Source organism: Phyllobates terribilis, unplaced genomic scaffold (assembly GCF_046119375.1).
Source record: "Phyllobates terribilis strain yellow unplaced genomic scaffold, ASM4611937v1 Scaffold_11__3_contigs__length_659146591, whole genome shotgun sequence".
In the NCBI taxonomy this organism is placed as follows: Eukaryota; Metazoa; Chordata; class Amphibia; order Anura; family Dendrobatidae; genus Phyllobates; species Phyllobates terribilis.
In genome coordinates, this window is record NW_027362771.1 from 323,255,326 (window position 1) to 323,276,280 (window position 20,955).

The 20,955-nt window shown below is 47.7% G+C and overlaps 1 protein-coding gene across 1 annotated transcript in view; it reads right to left on the bottom strand.

The window, feature by feature from the left end:
• Positions 1-20,661, bottom strand: part of ARSA (arylsulfatase A) — a 40,819-nt gene extending 20,158 nt beyond the window's left edge. The window contains exons 1-5 of the mRNA XM_073652599.1: positions 20,172-20,661; positions 16,377-16,617; positions 15,619-15,837; positions 12,962-13,131; positions 8,353-8,477 (exon numbers count right to left, since the gene is read on the bottom strand). Of these exons, the coding sequence (XP_073508700.1) occupies positions 8,353-8,477; positions 12,962-13,131; positions 15,619-15,837; positions 16,377-16,617; positions 20,172-20,395 (979 nt within the window). The 5' untranslated portion in view covers positions 20,396-20,661. The remainder of the gene's footprint in view (positions 1-8,352; positions 8,478-12,961; positions 13,132-15,618; positions 15,838-16,376; positions 16,618-20,171) is intronic.
• Between the last annotated feature and the right edge of the window lie 294 nt (positions 20,662-20,955).

Here is a 20,955-nt window from a genome sequence, read left to right on the forward strand (position 1 = left end):
TAAGAACCACAAACTTTGTAAGAAAATCATTTAGGCCAGCTACCGACCTGCTCTAAATACCTAGAATGATGAACTTCATATAGAAATAAACATCACACAATGTAGGGTGAAAAAAAAAAAAAAAGAGTAGGAATTGTGTAAAACATTACTCAGGTCTACTTCACTCAGTGTTAGAAGTCTACACATTTTGATCATAACATAACTACCGTATGTACTCGAATATAAGCCGACCCGAAAATAAGCCGAGGCACCTAATTTTACCACAAAAAACTGGGAAAACTTAATGACACGAGTATAAACCTAGGGTGGGAAATGCAGCAGCTACTGGTACACTTCCCAATCCTGGTACGCATGGCACCCCCTCATCCCCAATCCTGGTACGCATGGCCCCATCATCCCCAATCATGGTACGCATGGCCCCCCCTCATCCCCACTCCTGGTACGCATGGCCCCATCATCCCCACTCCTGGTACGCATGGCCCCCCCTCATCCCCAATCCTGGTACGCATGGCCCCCCTCATCCCCAATCCTGGTACGCATGGCCCCCCCTCATCCCCAATCCTGGTACGCATGGCCCCCCCTCATCCCCAATCCTGGTACGCATGGCCCCCCCTCATCCCCAATCCTGGTACGCATGGCCCCCCCTCATCCCCAATCCTGGTACGCATGGCCCCCCCTCTCATCCCCAATCCTGGTGCGCATGCCCCCCCCCTCATCCCCAATCCTGGTGCGCATGCCCCCCCCCTCATCCCCAATCCTGGTGCGCATGCCCCCCCCTCATCCCCAATCCTGGTGCGCAGGGCCCCCCCTCATCCCCAATCCTGGCGCGCAGGGCCCCCCCCTCATCCCCAATCCTGGCGCGCAGGGCCCCCCCCTCATCCCCAATCCTGGCGCGCAGGGCCCCCCCCTCATCCCCAATCCTGGCGCGCAGGGCCCCCCCCTCATCCCCAATCCTGGCGCGCAGGGCCCCCCCCTCATCCCCAATCCTGGCGCGCAGGGCCCCCCCCTCATCCCCAATCCTGGTATGCAGGGCCCCCCCTCATCCCCAATCCTGGTATGCAGGGCCCCCCCTCATCCCCAATCCTGGTATGCAGGGCCCCCCCTCATCCCCAATCCTGGTATGCAGGGCCCCCCCCTCATCCCCAATCCTGGTATGCAGGGCCCCCCCCTCATCCCCAATCCTGGTATGCAGGGCCCCCCCCTCATCCCCAATCCTGGTATGCAGGGCCCCCCCTCATCCCCAATCCTGGTATGCAGGGCCCCCCTCATCCCCAATCCTGGTATGCAGGGCCCCCCTCATCCCCAATCCTGGTATGCAGGGCCCCCCCATCCCCAATCCTGGTATGCAGGGCCCCCCCTCATCCCCAATCCTGGTATGCAGGGCCCCCCTCATCCCCAAACCTGGTATGCAGGGCTCCCCTCATCCCCAATCCTGGTATGCAGGGCCCCCCCACATCCCCAATCCTGGTATGCAGGGCCCCCCCACATCCCCAATCCTGGTATGCAGGGCCCCCCTCATCCCCAATCCTGGTATGCAGGGCCCCCCTCATCCCCAATCCTGGTATGCAGGGCCCCCCTCATCCCCAATCCTGGTATGCAGAGCCCCCTCATCCCCAATCCTGGTATGCAGAGCCCCCTCATCCCCAATCCTGGTATGCAGGGCCCCCCTCATCCCCAATCCTGGTATGCAGGGCCCCCCTCATCCCCAATCCTGGTATGCAGGGCCCCCCTCATCCCCAATCCTGGTATGCAGGGCCCCCCTCATCCCCAATCCTGGTATGCATGGCCCCATATCACTGCACACATGAAAAAAAAAAATAAACACTCATACTCACCCTTTCTTCTCTCTGCTCCAGCGCTGGCTACTGTTCTGCCAGCAGCAGCTCACCTCTGCATCTGAGCAGCGTATGACGTCACTGCCATGTGCCCTCAGACGCCAAGGTGAGCTACAGGGATATTTACTCCTCTCCACGCCGGGACTATGGGCGTGGAGAGGAGTGAATAGTCATTCTCCTTACTAGAGCAGTGTGAGTCGCAGCCGCTGCTTCTTGAACCTGCTACTGAAGAGAATGACTATTCACTCTTCTCTACGCCCATGGAAGTGGAGAAGAGTGAATGTTCATTCTCTCTCATAGCGGGCACAGAGTATCGCTGAGCCGCTGCAGGAAGCGGCGGCTGCGACTCACACTGAGCTACTAAAGAAAATTAATATTCACCCCTCTCCACTCCCATGGGGTGGAGAAGAGTGAATATTAATTTTCTTTAGCAGAGGGCACACGTGGTAGCTGCAGCAGCGGCTACTGCCTGTACCCGCTCCTCCACAACCAACCACCACCGGTATATACTGTATATATAAGTATATACCCGAGTATAAACAGAGGGGGGATTTTTCAGCATAAACAATGTGCTGAAAAAGTCAGCTTATACTTGAGTATGTATATACAGGAATAACTGTTATTAGCAAAATCAAGGTTGTCTTTTAAAAAAATCTATATTCATAAATGTTGCTATTAGAGATAAATGATGCATGACAAGGTTAAAATTCTCTATTAGAGATGAACGAATTTTTGGATATTCAAATTCGCCAGCTTCTCGCAAGTTTTTACAGAAAATTTGATTTGCCACAAGTCGCAATACTGCAAAGCCTTCAATTGCCCTTAAAAGACCTGTAACGCCCTAAGGTCTCCTAGGACTGTACTGTACACATTTCAAGCTTTAACATATGCAAATTGTCTCTTCAGAGAGGAAGATGTCTAGAACTCTAGTGCCACCTACAGGAAGTAGCAATCCTAGAAGTCAATAGAGACCCTTTAAAGAGTTTCTAGTATTGGCTTTTATCCTAAGTCATGTGATAAGGCTCGTTAAAGAGTCACTATTGACTTTTAGGATTGCTACTTCCTGTAGGTAGCACTAGAGTTCTAGTCCTCTTCCTCTCTGAAGAGACAATTTGCATATTTCCCAGAGGAGCATTGCGGCTTTAAAAGTCTCCTCACCGTGACATGCTTAACATGTCACTCTCCGCAAGGAGAAATATTACTCCTAGATACCAAGCTTTAACATAAACACAGGATAGAACATATAAACAGATGGTAACTGATGGAAACTAACAGTTTAATGAGCTGCACTGACAGATATTTTATCCTTATAAAAGCATTGTAAAATGTATCCCTTTTAGACAGTTGTGATCAAGCAGACCGTTCTGTTACTGACTGTAAATCCAAGAGAAGAACTAAAATTCCCTGCACAGGGGCCTGCTAGGAATTTACCTTTCTAGGCCTGTGGTCCACACCAAATCTGTGAATGCAGGGCTTGCAGCACCCCATCACTCCATGACTCGCAGCCCCCCCCATCACTCCATGACTCGCAGCCCCCGCCTCACTCCATGACTCGCAGCCCCCGCCTCACTCCATGACTCGCAGCCCCCGCCTCACTCCATGACTCGCAGCCAGCGCTGGCTCCAGGTTTTTGTGGGCCCTGGGAGAAAGAGTCTCAGTGGGCCCCTTTAACACATACCACGATTCATGATGCACAGATACCGCAGAGAAATATATATATAGTACAATGCAAAGATTTCACTTCTTACATTACATGAGCGATATCTATTGTAAATTCCACAATAGCTCAGAAACCGGCGAATCGCTCCACACAGTATACTGGCCCCCATATAACGCTCCATACAGGATACTGGCCCCCATATAACGCTCCATACAGAATAATGGCCCCCATATAACGCTCCATGCAGGCTGTTCCCCCCACATAATGCCCCACGCAGGCTGTTCCCCCCACATAATGCCCCACGCAGGCTGTTCCCCCCACATAATGCCCCACGCAGGCTGTTCCCCCCCACATAATGCCCCACGCAGGCTGTTCCCCCCCACATAATGCCCCACGCAGGCTGTTCCCCCCCACATAATGCCCCACGCAGGCTGTTCCCCCCCACATAATGCCCCACGCAGGCTGTTCCCCCCCACATAATGCCCCACGCAGGCTGTTCCCCCCCACATAATGCCCCACGCAGGCTGTTCCCCCCCCACATAATGCCCCACGCAGGCTGTTCCCCCCCCACATAATGCCCCACGCAGGCTGTTCCCCCCCACATAATGCCCCACGCAGGCTGTTCCCCCCCCACATAATGCCCCACGCAGGCTGTTCCCCCCCCACATAATGCCCCACGCAGGCTGTTCCCCCCACATAATGCCCCACGCAGGCTGTTCCCCCCACATAATGCCCCATGCAGGCTGTTCCCCCCACATAATGCCCCATGCAGGATGTCACACCCCCCTCCCTTATAATGCCCCATGCAGGATGTCACGCCCACCCTTATAATGCCCCATGCAGGATGTCACACATCCCCTCCCTTATAATGCCCCATGCAGGATGTCACACACACCCCCTCCCTTATAATGCCCCATGCAGGATGTCACACACACCCCTCCCTTATAATGCCCCATGCAGGATGTCACACACACCCCCTCCCTTATAATGCCCCATGCAGGATGTCACACACACCCCTCCCTTATAATGCCCCATGCAGGATGTCACACCCCCCCCTCCCTTATAATGCCCAATGCAGGATGTCACCCCCCCTCCCTTATAATGCCCCATTAAGGATGTCACCCCCCCTCCCTTATAATGCCCCATGCAGGATGTCACACACACCCCCTCCCTTATAATGCCCCATGCAGGATGTCACACACACCCCCTCCCTTATAATGCCCCATGCAGGATGTCACACACACCCTCTCCCTTATAATGCCCCATGCAGGATGTCACACAAACCCCCTCCCTTATAATGTCCCATGCAGGATGTCACACACACCCCTCCCTTATAATGCCCCATGCAGGATGTCACACACACCCCCTCCCTTATAATGCCCCATGCAGGATGTCACACACACCCCCTCCCTTTTAATGCCCCATGCAGGCTGTTCCCCCCCACATAATGCCCCATGCAGGATGTCACACCCCCTCCCTTATAATGCCCCATGCAGGATGTCACGCCCACCCTTATAATGCCCCATGCAGGATGTCACACATCCCCTCCCTTATAATGCCCCATGCAGGATGTCACACACACCCCCCTCCCTTATAATGCCCCATGCAGGATGTCACACACACCCCCCTCCCTTATAATGCCCCATGCAGGATGTCACACACACCCCCCTCCCTTGAAATGCCCCATGCAGGATGTCACACCCCCCCTCCCTTATAATGCCCCATGCAGGATGTCACCCCCCCCCCTTATAATGCCCAATGCAGGATGTCACCCCCCTCCCTTATAATGCCCCATTAAGGATGTCACCCCCCCTCCCTTATAATGCCCCATGCAGGATGTCACACACACCCCTCCCTTATAATGCCCCATGCAGGATGTCACACACACCCCCTCCCTTATAATGCCCCATGCAGGATGTCACACACACCCTCTCCCTTATAATGCCCCATGCAGGATGTCACACACACCCTCTCCTTTATAATGCCCCATGCAGGATGTCACACACAACCCCTCCCTTATAATGTCCCATGCAGGATGTCACACACACCCCTCCCTTATAATGCCCCATGCAGGATGTCACACACACCCCCTCCCTTATAATGCCCCATGCAGGATGTAACACACCCCCTACCTTTTAATGCCCCATGCAGGATGTCACACACACACCCTCCCTTTTAATGCCCCATGCAGGATGTCACACACACACCCTCCCTTTTAATGCCCCATGCAGGATGTCACACACACCCCCTCCCTTTTAATGCCCCATGCAGGATGTCTCACCCCTCCCCCCATATAATGCCTCATGCTGGATGTCACACACCCCCCTCGCTTATAATGCCCCATGCAGGATGTCACACACCCCCACCCCACCATATAATGCCCCATGCCCCCATACAATAAAAAAAAAATAAATAAATCAAATACTCACCTCGCTTCTCACCTGCTGCTGCTGCTCCGGACTCCACGCGCCCCGGCGTCTTCCCGCTCTGCGCTGTGACGGCTCAGGAGAGAGCGCGGTGGAAAGACGTCACCGCGCCCTCTGACATGAGACGTCACAATACAGCAGCAGGGGAAGAGACAGGAGCTGCTGCGGAGGCACGGGGAGAGGTAAGTATTGTGTCGGGTGCCGGGGCCCTGAGCAAGCTGGGGGGAGCGGGCGCTGGCACCGCTCTCCTCCGCTCACGGGTCCCATAGCGCGGCGGGGTGCCTGACTGCGAGTGGGCCCCCCCGCCAGCTCAGGGCCCCGGCACTTGCCCGGGTGCTGACGCAGGCCCTGCTAGCAGCCCCCCCTCGCTCCATGACTTGCAGCCCCCCCCCTCACTCCATGACTTGCAGGCCCCCCCCTCGCTCCATGACTTGCAGGCCCCCCCCTCGCTCCATGACTTGCAGGCCCCCCCCCTCGCTCCATGACTTGCAGGGCCCCCCCTCGCTCCATGACTTGCAGGCCCCCCCCTCACTCCATGACTTGCAGGCCCCCCCCTCACTCCATGACTTGCAGGCCCCCCCCTCACTCCATGACTTGCAGGCCCCCCCCCTCACTCCATGACTTGCAGGCCCCCCCCCTCACTCCATGACTTGCAGGCCCCCCCCTCACTCCATGACTTGCAGGCCCCCCCCCCTCACTCCATGACTTGCAGGCCCCCCCCCCTCACTCCATGACTTGCAGGCCCCCCCCCCTCACTCCATGACTTGCAGGCCCCCCCCTCACTCCATGACTTGCAGGCCCCCCCCCTCACTCCATGACTTGCAGGCCCCCCCCTCACTCCATGACTTGCAGGCCCCCCCCCTCACTCCATGACTTGCAGGCCCCCCCCCTCACTCCATGACTTGCAGGCCCCCCCCCCTCACTCCATGACTTGCAGGCCCCCCCCCTCACTCCATGACTTGCAGGCCCCCCCTCACTCCATGACTTGCAGGCCCCCCCCTCACTCCATGACTTGCAGGCCCCCCCCCTCACTCCATGACTTGCAGGCCCCCCCCCTCACTCCATGACTTGCAGGCCCCCCCCCCTCACTCCATGACTTGCAGGCCCCCCCCTCACTCCATGACTTGCAGGCCCCCCTCCCTCACTCCATGACTTGCAGGCCCCCCTCCCTCACTCCATGACTTGCAGGCCCCCCTCCCTCACTCCATGACTTGCAGGCCCCCCTCCCTCACTATATGACTTGCAGCCCCCCCCCCTCACCTATTTAATTCATTTAAGAAAGAAAAAGAAAAAAAAAAAGTTTGATCATACTTACCATCACCTGCAGGCACAGCTCGGCTTCTGTTGTCCTGGCAACGCTCTAAGTGCTTTCCCGGAGCTCCGCAACAACTCAGCTCCCTCATACTTCTGGTCAGGTGACGGCGCGTACGCGATGACGTCATCGCGTATGCGCCGTCACCTGACCAGAAGTCAGGAGAAGTATGAAGGAGCAGGAGCTGCGAGCTCTGGGAAAGCACACAGCGCCGAGGTGTGCGCCGCTGAAGGCGGGGCCCCGGCGTTTGCCACATTATTACATAATGGGGCCCGATGAGCAAAAGCACAAGAGGGGGGGGCCTGACAGGGCCCGGGCCCCCCACTGTAAAGCTGCTCAGCGGGCCCCATACACCAGTAAGGGCAGCAATGCCCTGATGGCAGCCCTGGCCTGGATAGCTGGTGTCATTCTTAGATGTGGCATGGTGGCTCCTTCCTTTCACACTACTCCGTCCATTTCCACTTTTTTTTATCATACATTTTGTACACAAGTATAATTAACATTTACAACATTTTTTAAGGACCGTTATTCAACCCTTGACAAAAAGGACTGAACAAGAAATGCCAGGTAGGTACAAGTGACAGGAAAAAAGTCTTATGCGACAACAGCCTAAATTTGACTCGAGTTAAAAGTTGCGCAAAAACTCTCACAATAAAAGGTGTAGATTTTTTTGCAACATTGATTTTTATTTTGTTAACATTGAAACTTCTTCCCAAAAATCATGTAACAAAAAAAATAAATAAATGGTAGGAAGGTGCCAGTCAAGAAAGCAAAATGCAGCAAAAAGCCACAGCACTGTTGTGGCATGCACTGTTAGAATATATAATGTATAGGAAAAAGAGAGGTCACACTCCAGACAAAGCAAAAAATAGTGGAAATAAATGTATTCCATGCCAATGGTACACAATGTTTCGGCTCAAGGTGTGAACCTTTCTCAACTTGATTGATGAAATCTTCAGCAATGTGTAAAATGGGGCTGGGCAATTTTTTGGGCAATTCACACAAATTGAAATTCAAATTCTTTGATTTTGCTGGGATCATAACATTTGACAAATTCGATTCATATGGAATTGATTCACTCATCTTTTTGTCAATATACTTAACATGCAATGTTGTTACCTGGTTTTATCTTCCCTTCCCAATACATAATAGCAGGTTCTCGTAATCCTCCCTCATAAGTGGTACTTTTGCCACATTTCAGTAGCCCTGAGCTACCCCCTCTCTCCTTACGCATGGTCTCCGGTCTGAAGAGAAAAAAAATATGATCACTCATAAAATTAAAAAGCTTTCAGAAAAACAGAACAGATGTAGCATTCTTCTTGTATATTGCTCTAAGACATCATTGTACATATATTAGTTACTTATATACCACTTTATGTTTTATGAAGATAATTGGGACTTGACTCAGCATTTTTCACTGATCAACATGTTATTATTTCTAGTGATCTGAATTCCCTATCTGAATGTTGTGTACGTTAGTATTAGACATCCCTGACCTACTCTATACAAATAATAGATTCTGTTTTCAGATAACAGGCAGTTAATTTGTGAGTCAAAGAAGTATAATGTATATTCAGCGCAATTTCAGATATGATGGAAAATGCTGACACAAAGTGAGAGACCTGTCAATCACCCGCAGTGGAGGAGCTGACTCGAGGTGTCGATGGACAAGTCTCGTCTCTGGCTATGGTTAACGGCCAAATGTGGCAAGTATATTTTCTCTTTAAAACTGGAGAATTTTAATAAATACAGTACAGACCAAACGTTTGGACACACCTTTTTTTCTGTATTTTCATGACTATGAAAATTGTACATTCACACTGAAGGCATCAAAACTATGAATTAACACATGTGGAATTATATGCTTTACAAAAAAAGTGTGAAACAACTGAAAATATGTCTTATATTCTAGGTTCTTCAAAGTAGCCACCTTTTGCTTTGATGACTGCTTTGCACACTCTTGGCATTCTCTTGATGAGCTTCAAGAGGTAGCCACCGGAAATGGTCTTCCAACAATCTTGAAGGAGTTCCCAGAGACGCTTAGCACTTGTTGGCCCTTTTGCCCTCACTCTGCGGTCCAGCTCACCCCAAACCATCTCGATTGAGTTCAGGTCTGGTGACTGTGGAGGCCAGGTCATCTGTCTGGCGTAGAACCGCATCACTCTCCTTCTTGGTCAAATAGCCCTTACACAGCCTGGAGGTGTGTTTGGGGTCATTGTCCTGTTGAAAAATAAATGATGCTCCAACTAAACGCAAACCGGATGGAATAGCATGCCGCTGCAAGATGCTGTGGTAGCCATGCTGGTTCAGTATGCCTTCAATTTTGAATAAAATCCCTCCTCCATGCTTCACGGTGGGAACCAGGCATGTAGAGTCCATCCGTTCACCTTTTCTGCGTCGCACAAAGACACAGTGGTTGGAACCAAAGATCTCAAATTTGGACTCATCAAACCAAAGCACAGATTTCCACTGGTCTAATGTCTATTCCTTGTGTTCTTTAGCCCAAACAAGTCTCTTCTGCTTGTTGCCTGTCCTTAGCAGTGGTTTCCTAGCAGCTATTTTACCATGAAGGCCTGCTGCACAAAGTCTCCTCTTAACAGTTGTTGTAGAGATGTGTCTGCTGCTAGAACTTTGTGTGGCATTGACCTGGTCTCTAATCTGAACTGCTGTTAACCTGCGATTTCTGAGCCTGGTGACTCGGATAAACTTATCCTCAGAAGCAGAGGTGACTCTTGGTCTTCCTTTCCTGGGGCGGTCCTCATGTGAGCCAGGTTCTTTGTAGCGCTTGATGGTTTTTGCAACTGCACTTGGGGACACATTCAAAGTTTGCCCAATTTTTCGGACTGACTAACCTTCATTTCTTAAAGTAATGATGGCCACTCGTTTTTCTTTACTTAGAATTTGTATTATGGCAAGAAAAAAGCAGCTAACAGTCTATTCAAGTAGGACTATCAGCTGTGTATCCACCTGACTTCTGCACAACACAACTGATGGTCCCAACCCCATTTATAAGGCAAGAAATCCCACTTATTAAACCTGACAGGGCACACCTGTGAAGTGAAAACGATTACCGGTGACTACCTCTTGAAGTTCATCAAGAGAATGCCAAGAGTGTGCAAAGCAGTCGTCAAAGCAAAAGGTGGCTACTTTGAAGAACCTAGAATATAAGACATATTTTCAGTTGTTTTACACTTTTTTGTTAAGTATATAATTCCACATGTGTTAATTCATAGTTTTGATGCCTTCAGTGTGAATGTACAATTTTCATAGTCATGAAAATACAGAAAAATCTTTAAATGAGAAGGTGTGTCCAAACTTTTGGTCTGTACTGTATATATACCTGGTTTGGGCAGCATGAATTGACGGACCAGTTTTCTTTAAGAAGATTAAGCCATACAGATTCCATTTGTCTAGTTTTGTTCTTTTTTTTTTTTTTTTTTTGCACCCAATTCATTATCCCATTTGCGTCATTTTTAAAGTCTATTTTATATGTGCTCGCCTGTTTATTTGCTTTTTGTTTTCCACTTTGTGGGCAGAGTCTAGCAATTCCCGATGTGTTTGCTTGATTCATCAATTGGGACTTATTAAAAAGTTGCAAAATTTAGTGCAACTTCACTCCAGTCTCCCCATGGTGTATTTTTTCAGTGCATCACTATTTTGGCAGAATTTTTGCGACTTTTGGAGCAAAAAATTGGAAAAACAGATGAACACAAGAAGAACTTGACTTTGCGCCAAGTGATGGCACCACTTCCCCAGGTACAGTGTTTAGCTTTTCTTACTTTTCTTACCATTGCCCTGATATTGGCTGAACCAAGCCTTTTATTGGGTATTTTGGTCCTAATACTTTTGTTCTTGCACATAGCACTTTAGTATGGAATTATGGCCAGTATTAGTTTTCAGTAAACTGTTTATCATGGTTCAATGCCAACAAATCATGTAGCAACTAGATATGCTTTATTAAATACCTGTACAATGCCAACCTGTGGTGCCCCCTTTTTATTGTCTCTCAGCCACTACTCACCTACCCTAACTTTTTAACATTCTGTACCCAATTTAATAAAGATTTTTGTTTTTATATCAAGTTCTGTGTGCGCTTCCCTTCTATAGGTTTACATTTTATGATGGTGCTGAACTTTTCTTCATTATAGTACTGTAAATAGGTACTTTGTATATACTGCTTACAAATATGTGGTACCATACCATGGCCTAATTTTTGATTAAACTAATTATGGAGCATTTAGATTGTGACTAACTCCTTCACGACCGATGAAGTATATTTACGTCATCAGCTGTGTCCCTGCTTTTGATGTGGGCTCACACACTGAGCCCGCATCTTTCCCCATACTTAATGGTTGATTTAATCAGCCATCAAGTGCCTCTAACAGTTGCGGGTGGATCACTGACAGCGACATTTAACAAGCACAGAAAGGAAGAGCGTCATTGATCCCGCCTATCAGCACCGCTGTCACATGATCGCGGGTCGCCAATGGGTTGTAATAACAGCTGGGGGTTTGTTGAAGACCCCTCATGGCTGTCATCGCGATCCTCCTGTGAATGCCAGCCCGTTGCTGGTGTTCACAGGCGATCGTTGTTTTTGCTATACATAGCAGTGGCACTGCTACAGTCATGGCCGAAAGTGTTGGCGCCCATGAAATTGTTCCAAAAAATTAAGCATTTCTCCCAGAAGATTATTACAATTAAACATGTTTTGTTATAAACATGTGTATTTCCTTTGTGTGTATTGGAACAACAAAAAAACAGAGGAAAAAAAGGCAAATTGGACATAATTTCATAAAACCCCCAAAAAGGGCCAAAACAATTGTTGGCACCTTTCCAAAATTGTAGGTAAACAACTTTGTTTCAAGCATGTGATCCTCGTTCAAACTCACCTATGGCAAGAAACAGATATTGATAATATGAAAATCACACCTGAAACCAGATAAAAAGAGGGAAGTTGACTCAATCTTTGCGGTGTCCTGTCACTCACTGAGCTGCAGCTCCGGAGCTGCTCATTCTACGCGGCTTCTCGGCTTCAGCGGTCGCATGAATTACAGCGGGGGACAACTAGGAGAGGTGAATATATGGATTTTATTACTTTATTCTTATTTTTACATGTGGGGATACTGTGGGAGAAGACTACCACTACCCTCATCATGGTCCCTGCTGGTGCTGATCACAGCGCCGGCAGGGAACCATGATGAGGGCAGTGTTCAGCACCCGGTGCTTGGCAAATGCGCTAACTGTAGTGCTGATTCCCAAGCGCCCGTCCGTGTGATCCTGATGCAGCACACGTGCCGCACACAACATATAAAACACACAAGGACACGGATATCTCCGATACCATTTTTTCCGGTACCAGAAATATCCGAACGTGTGAAACCAGCCTTAGACAGGGCGACACTGAGATTTTCCAATAATTTACAAAATTTTTGTGGAATATTACTCAGTCTAATTGTTAGACGCTTATGTATGATTGTTCCTTCTCAGATACAGTCATCACAGTATTGAACTTAATATAAACTCCAGCAAAGATGAGTAGCAGCACAAGGTTATGAGGAGGAGTGAAAATGTCTCTGGGTATAATATGAATTAGGTTGTTCCAATACAAAGCCTCAAAAGCACAAACAAAAACCGGTGATAATGGAGAATAAACGAGAACAAATTTTTGACGTTTGAGTCTACATAATGGTTAAAAACATTATCACTTCATATGGATAGATGACATTACCCATTGTCAGAAGTAAAGATGATGAGTGTGTTGTTCTGAATTCCCATATCCCACACAGACTTTATCAGTTCTCCCACTGTTCCATCGACTTCCAGCAAAGCATCCCCAAATTTTCCCCTTGGAGAATGCCCCGTATACTGAGCACTTGCAAACTGAGGATAATGTGTATGCTGAGAAAAACAAGATCCATGTAACTAAATGACTTCAATTTCCCATAGGTTAAAGCGCACCTGTCAGCAGGATTGTGCTTAGTAAACCACTTACACTGTCAGGTGGGCGACATTACACTGAGTAAAATGACACCTTGGTTGATGAAATCCGTCCAGCGATTCTTTTATAATCTTTATTTTAAGTTCTGCCATAATGATATGCTCGTGCTCTGGGACGGGACTTTAGTGACGGGCTGTAGCTGGTGCTCTCATTTTGTATTCCTATCTGTGCCTTCTGACAGGTCACTGTGCTTTCAGTGACCTGTCTACTGTTTTAAATATTGTCTGTGTAATTTCTGTTCAAAAGTGAAAATTTACATCCCCCAATATGGCTTCCGCGGCTCGCGCATGCACAGTAGCATCTTTTGGTTGCAGAGATGCTACTGCGCATGCGCCATTTTGCTTCAGGAAAAATAATTTGGGTGTAGCAATATGGTGCCGCGCATGTGCAGTAGCATCTATCGGCGATCGAGAAATGTTACTGCACAAGCGCGGGCTCCATTTTGCTAGAGGAAAAAGAAATGTACCTGCAGTAATATGGCCCCCGCCGCTCGCACTTGTGCAGTAGCATTTCTTGATTGCCGAGAGATGCTACATATTTCTGCACCTAAATTCTTTTTCCGGAAGCAAAATGGCGCCTGCGCGTGCGCAGTAGCATCTCGGCAACCAAAAGACGCTACTGTGCATGCGCGGGCTGTGGCGGCCATATTGGGGATGTAAATTTTCACTTTTGAACAGAAATTACACAGGCAGTATTTTTAAAACAGTAAGCAGGTCACTGAAAGCACAGTGACCTGTCAGAGGCCAGAGATAGGAATACATAATGAGAGCACCAGCTACAGACCCTCACTAAAGTCCCGTCCCAGAGCACGAGCATATCATTATGGCAGAACTGAAAATAAAGATTATAAAAGAATCACTGGACGGATTTCATCAACAAAAGTATAATTTTACTCAGTGTAATGTTGCCCACCTGACAGTGTATGTGGTTTACTGAGCACAATCCTGCTGACCGATGCTCTTTAAATTCACCTCTACATGAAGACAATCTTATACCAACTGATAAAGTAGAACATATACATCCAGAGAGTAGACACAAACACTGGAATACTCAGAGAAGCAAAAGTATAAAATAAGAGCAAGAACTGGCCACTTTAGAGCCGGTGATAGGTCTTATTTAAAAAGCAGTAAACGGCATTTAAGAAGCACTCTAATCAAAATATTTATCCTCTTACTATATTGTAATCATCGTATTTTATAGCCCTGTGTACTTCCAATTTTTCATTTTGCCTTTCTACCCAGCTAATTCTGCTCTTTTCCATTAGGTTTATGACATCACATGATTATAAACTGACAAGCTGAATCCTTCTAAGCTCTATATAGAAACAAGAGGTCAATTTTCCCTGTATGAGTCATAAGTCATAAATACACTGCCTATAAGAGGTTGGCACTAGGTGCTTTCTGTGGGGAAGCTCTGGCTGGCATTATACCGGTAATTGGGGCTCATGGTGACATTATGGTGGGTGTGCTGAATGTGGCTCGTGACCGTCTCTCAAGGTAAGAAAGCTTGGGGACCAATGTCCTAAGGATAGGTCTTTAATATCATATTACTAGACTACCACTTTAACTTTTCAACAAAAAAAAAAAAAAAAAAAAAAAGAGTATAACAGCTCACATCACCGCTACAGCCTATTACAGAGTTCATTGGCCTGTGCCGTCTCCTTGGCCGAGGTGATGTGAGCTGTTGACGAGAAGCCACCGCTGCAGCCAAAACACAGAGACAGGAGCAGTTGCCGTTGAGCCGGCGCTCAATCATGTCTGAAAAGTTTATTGGAAGAGTGGTTACTGTGAGAAAATTAAGTTTTATTCTCAACGCAGCCGTTCACTTCCAGTCATAGGAGAAGTGCAGGGAGCGGGGCAGTGCAGCTTATTTACCTGCAGATATATAGTGTTAATCTGCAGGTAAACATTATTTAAATCATATCTGGCAGGCTTACTGGAACAGCGGCTACAGAGAGAAAATGTAGTTATAGTCTCTCTGCAGTTGCTCATTTCCAGTCTTCGGGGCGGTGCAGGGAGCTGTTACAGTCACCACTCACAAAACAGTGATTGATTTGTAATCCCTATCCTGCACATTGATCAATAGCCTGCACCACGACGTGTGTGCAGAGCAGGTTGTCAATCATTGTGCAGGGAGGGATTACTGAACAATCACTGTATAGTAAGTGGTGAATGTAACCTCTCCTTGCACTGCCCAGATAACTGGAAATGAGCAGCTGCAGGGAGGATACAATTGCATTTTCTCCCTGCAGCTGCTGTTACAATAAAACTGCCAGATATAATTGAAATACTATTTACCTGTAGATTAACACTATATCTGCAGGTAAATAGTGTTTTTGAGGTTCCCTTTAATGGTATAGATTTTTTATTATACCTTTGAACACTTACATGTGAAGCATAGTACAGAAAGAATGGTCTCTTTTCGGTCACTGCTTTATGAATGAATGCCTTACTGAATTTCTGATATAGAGGGACTAGTCCAGGAAAGTATACTGGTTGCTGCAAGATATCCTCATCGATGAATACAGGAAGAAGAGTCTCCCCCAAATCACATGTCCCATAGCATAGTGTGTTTGGTGGGAAACAGGTCAAGTTCTGACAGGGACCCTATAGAAACACATAAAGGCATATATATAAATAAATATTATACAATACAGCTTTAGCATACCAAAGGTCAGATGTGTTCATAAAGAAGTGCATTAGAGTTGGTGTAAATCGATTCGCCCCATTAAGTCTACCGGTCACATCAGTAATCTCTGGCCGCGACCTGGGAGAACTGCTCTTACAATGAGTTTTTGGAGATGAAATGGAGTGGAAACTCGCTAAATCCTCCACAAAAACTTGAGAGTATCCACTCCATTTCTGCGCCAAAAACTCAGCAAAAAAACTCAGTGTGCACATACCCTTACCTACCATCATCAGTGGCTCTTCTTTTAATTAGCTTGCATGGTTCACGGTCATCATTATGGCATAATGCACAAGTGATGTTTGATTAGCCAGGCTGGCTAATCAAAAGCAGAGCTGTGGATGTCAGAAGGTAATTGGAGGTTCTCACAGCTCCTGTCCAGAGCCCAAAGACTACTGACTTAGCCGATGGATCAATTTGCACCAACTTTATGCCCAATACTTCTATAAAACTACTTTACCTGATCATGTGAAAAAGGAACTCCCAAATAGTGCTGAAATCCTTGCCGTGTGGGCAGGAAAGTCCCATTAAGTCCCAGTCCCAGATGCCATTTGCCTGCCATGGCTGTGACATATCCACGAGATTGTAGTACCTCAGCAATGGTAACCTCACTCAGAGGAAGTCCCCCCACAGAGCTGGGGTAAAACACTCCAGGGTACACTCCAGAACGGGTCTGGAAACGACCTGTCAGGAGGCCGGCTCTGAATAGATAGAAAATAAGACAGCGAAATCCTAAGAATATTAAGAATATAATAAGAGTAGGGTAAGAAATGGTCTGCTCAACTGCAAATAGGTTGTGCCCAAAAAATGACCTGAGCTCAAGAAGTATAGAAGAGTTACTTTGGCACTGAAAAACGCAAGAAAGGTAGATTGCTCTCGGATCATGTCTGTTACACGTACGCCGCCTAAGTTCAGATAGGAGCAAGACCAGTTACATGAATTCACTGGAATCCTGCAGGAACTGTTACTCAGGGCGACCATAGGCTGCAGCTTCTCTCAGGCACAGGATAGATTCAACTGATGACCAGACACATTTGACAAGAGTCCTTAGAAATGGTAGAACAGTAACATTTAATGAGGCACGGCCAGTGCAATTTAAGTGTCTCTTTGAGCAACAGGCTCCAGTAACAACAGTACAGTCTCCTTCGCAGCACAGTAGTACACAGTCCAGCACAGTTTTAATGCATACACAACCACAAGCTTTTCCTTCACAAGGACTCAATAGTACGCAGCATTCATTATCCTGCATGGAGATGGAGTGGGGGGGGGTTTGATGAGGGAGATGATCCCTATGACAGGACTCCTTCCAGTCCTTATCCTCCTGCCCAATGATAGACTTCCTGAACGAACAGTGCAGGGTATCTGACCTGTGTTGAGCTTCACCCTGGACTTGAATCCTGTTCTCTTTCCTGCACTTCTGTGAGATACAGATCACACACCACGTCTCCCTTTGGCTGCAGCCAGACAGTAAACAACTTCCCCACAATCCCCCTGGGGCTCTGCTAAAACACTCCCTGCCTCCTGTGACTGTGTTAACCCCTCTAGTTGCTGGATGCTTCTGGAGCACAACACTTCCTGTCTCCTGTTCTTGTGTTACTTCTAATAGTTGCTGGATGCTTTTGAAGCAGCAACACTACTTCAGCATGTCACATGTCTGTACATTATTGTATATATGGTTAATATGTTTGCATGTGCATTATTTCACACAGATAAACCTTGATAAAGGTCAGTGAGGGTATTTATCTAGTCCATTGGTCAGAGTCTAATCAACAACACTTGAGCAATCAACATTTCTTGCATTTTTTCAGTGCCAAGTGACTCTTAGGCTGTGTGCCCACGTAGCATTTTTCAAGCGTATATGCTGCGGAATTTCCGCAGCGTAAACGCTTGAAAAACGCATGTATATCCGCACCCCATGGTCCCCAATGGCATTCCGCAATGTCAATGCCCATGCTGCGGATTTTTCCGCAGCGTATATGCTGCGGTCAAAAATCCGCAGCATGTTCATTAATTTTGCGGAAGCGCAGCAGAATCAATGTGCGGATGGTACCCAAGTCTGGAGGAGAGGAGACTCTCATCCAGACCTGGGTACCAAAGAACCTGTAAAAAAAAGAATAAAATAAAGTTTATACTTATCTTCTGATGTTTTCCCTCCGTCGCGCTGTTGTCTGAAGGACCTGTCACGTCATTGAGTCATGTGACCCACCACATGACTCAATGACGTCACCGCAGGTCCTGCACACAACAGCGTGAGCCGCTCAAGCCTCCGGACGGGGCAGAGAATGCATCAGAAGGTGAGTATAAAGTTTATTTTTTTTATTTTTTACCATTCTGAACAAGTTGTCAAGCACTTTTCCAAGTGATGCTTGGAGAAGTGCTTGATAACCCGCATGCGGAAATGCATGCAAAGACGCCTCACAAACGCTTGTACCTGGCGGGAAAACCGCATGTAATATCCGCATGCGATTTTCCCGCCAGGGAGAAGCGTAAAAAATATGCTTCAGGTCCGCAACGTGGGCACATAGCCCTCGGCTATGTGCCCACGATGCAGAAATGCTGCATATTTTTTACGCTTCTCCCTGGCAGGAAAAACGCATGCGTTTTTTACATGCTTTTTTCCCGCAAGGTAGAAGCGTGTCAAGCGTCTTTGCATGCATTTCTGCATGCGGGTTATCAAGCGCTTTTCCAAGCGATTTTAGCATCACTTGGAAATGTGCTTGACAACTTGTTCACACTATATAAATCCATGCAACCGGCATGGATTTATATAGTGTGACCAAGTAATAGTTAAAAAAAAGAATAAGAATGGTAAAAAAAAAAAATAAAAAAATTTATACTCACTTTCCGGTGTCATCTCTGCTGCGTTGCTGTGTCCGGTCTCTTGCAATGCTCGCGGTGGTGTGAAGGACCTGCGGTGACGTCATGGCAGGTCCTTCACAACAGCGCGAGCATTGCAAGAGACCGGACGGCGGGGACAAAACACCGGGAGGACATCGGAAGGTGAGTATAAACTTTATTTTTTATTTTAAATTCTTTTTTTTTTTTTTTTTACAGATTCTATGGTACCCAGGTCTGGATGAGAGTCTCCTCTCCTCCAGACTTGGGTACCATCCGCACATTAGAACGCGCCAATTAAGCAAGTACAGATGAGGTCTTGCGGAATTGGCGCGTTCTAATGCAAGTCAATGGCGGCGATTACGCTGTGTGTCCGCAAAATTAATGGACATGCTGCGGATTTTTGAGCGCAGCATAAACGCTGCGGAAAAATATGCAGCATGGGCATTGAAAGTGCGGAATGCCATTGGGGACCATGGGGGAAGGTTTAGCAAGCGTTTCCCAAGCGTTTACGCTGCGGAAATTCCGCAGTGTAAATGCTTGAAAAACGCATCGTGGGCACACAGCCTTTTCCAAGTGATGCTAAAGTCGCTTGGAAAAGCGCTTGATAACCCGCAGGCAGAAATGCATGCAAAGACGCTTGACAAACGCTTCTACCTGGCTGGAAAACGCATGTCAAAAATGCATGTGTTTTTCCTGCCAGGGAGAAGCGTAAAAAATATGCAGCATTTCTGCATCGTGGGCACATAGCCTTATATTAATATAATAATCCTTGCCAGTCTTTATATGCACTTGTGGTGATTGATGGACATCATGAAGTCAGTAGGTAAAAAAAATAAAATCACATAAGTCATACAAAAAGCAAGAACTGGGGCACGGGTTACCCATTTATAGCAGAATTAGGACACTGCTGTGCTTTCTCTGCATGAAAAACACTTTCTGTAATTTCTCCATAGACATACATTTGTAATAAATCAAATACAATGTGTCATTTTAGTAAGTCACATACATTCTCATCTGGCTCGATTCCACCTCCTTCATAGCGGCAAATAGGCATAATCCACAAAATCAAGAAAATTTGCATATTATCAACTATTGAAGGGGTTGTCCTGCTTGGGACAAGGTCTGGAGTCACTATCTGAATCGTGACAGCGTGCAGTGTACACATTGTCACGATTCTCCAGTGTGAGTGACGGTGAGATTTGACTACTTGTGGTCTCGTGCCGTATAGGCTCGTCCTGCAATAGAAGTGAATTGAGAGAAGCTCCACAATCACACCGCCGCTCGCACCGTGGAATCTTGACTGTGTGCACACTGCACGATTTGATCGACTGCAGACTTTTGTCCCAAGCCTGGACAATTCCACCACCCTATGACCTAGTGACATCCACCATCCCCTAGACGACATCTTTCATATTACCTGGAAGGTGAGCACACAGCGCCGGTGGAGTAGAAATCTGTGAAGCGCAGTCCTCTGGCCGCCATAATATCAAGATTAGGAGTATGGGAAGTAGGGTGCCCATAGCACCCCAGGTCACCATAGCCAAGGTCATCAGCAAAGATCAGGATGATATTCGGGGGATCAGACGATGAGGCAGCATGACACAGAAGACACCCAAATATGAAGACGATGAAGAGGGTCATGTTGCACTAAGCGGTGTGGGGTCCTCTACTTCCTCAGAAGCTGCTGTCATAAAAAGTTCATTATTGAGAGAACACTTTCTTCAGGGCTTGTATCTCCTGAACACTTGGTAAATGGTGACAGTAATGCAGCCTGATAAAGGGAGGAAACTTAAGTCATCTAATGTATTACCAGCAGGGAGCAGGAAGCAGCACTGCCCAAAGAAAACAACAGCAGCTACAGGCGATATGGGAAAGTGTGGCTACAACCACGTGATAGAGGAAAGCAGGAAGTGAGGAGAACAGCCCGTGCAGGTAACACTGCAGCAGCTAGGGGGCGGCATTACAACAGCACATGCTGATAACACACGCCTGCCCGCAACACCTCAAGTAGCAGGTGACCAGGGGGCAGCAATGCATGCCGGGAACTGTAGTCTTTCCTGTAGGCTCCTACTCTCATTAGCCCGTCTTCTTCTCGTTAGTCTTCTGCAGTCTTTTCCCTCGTCCCTGTGTGAGCAGAGAAGCCGGTGTCCTCCTGTGGAGCTGAGCACGGACGGTCATCAGCGGGGTCTGCGCTGCGGTTG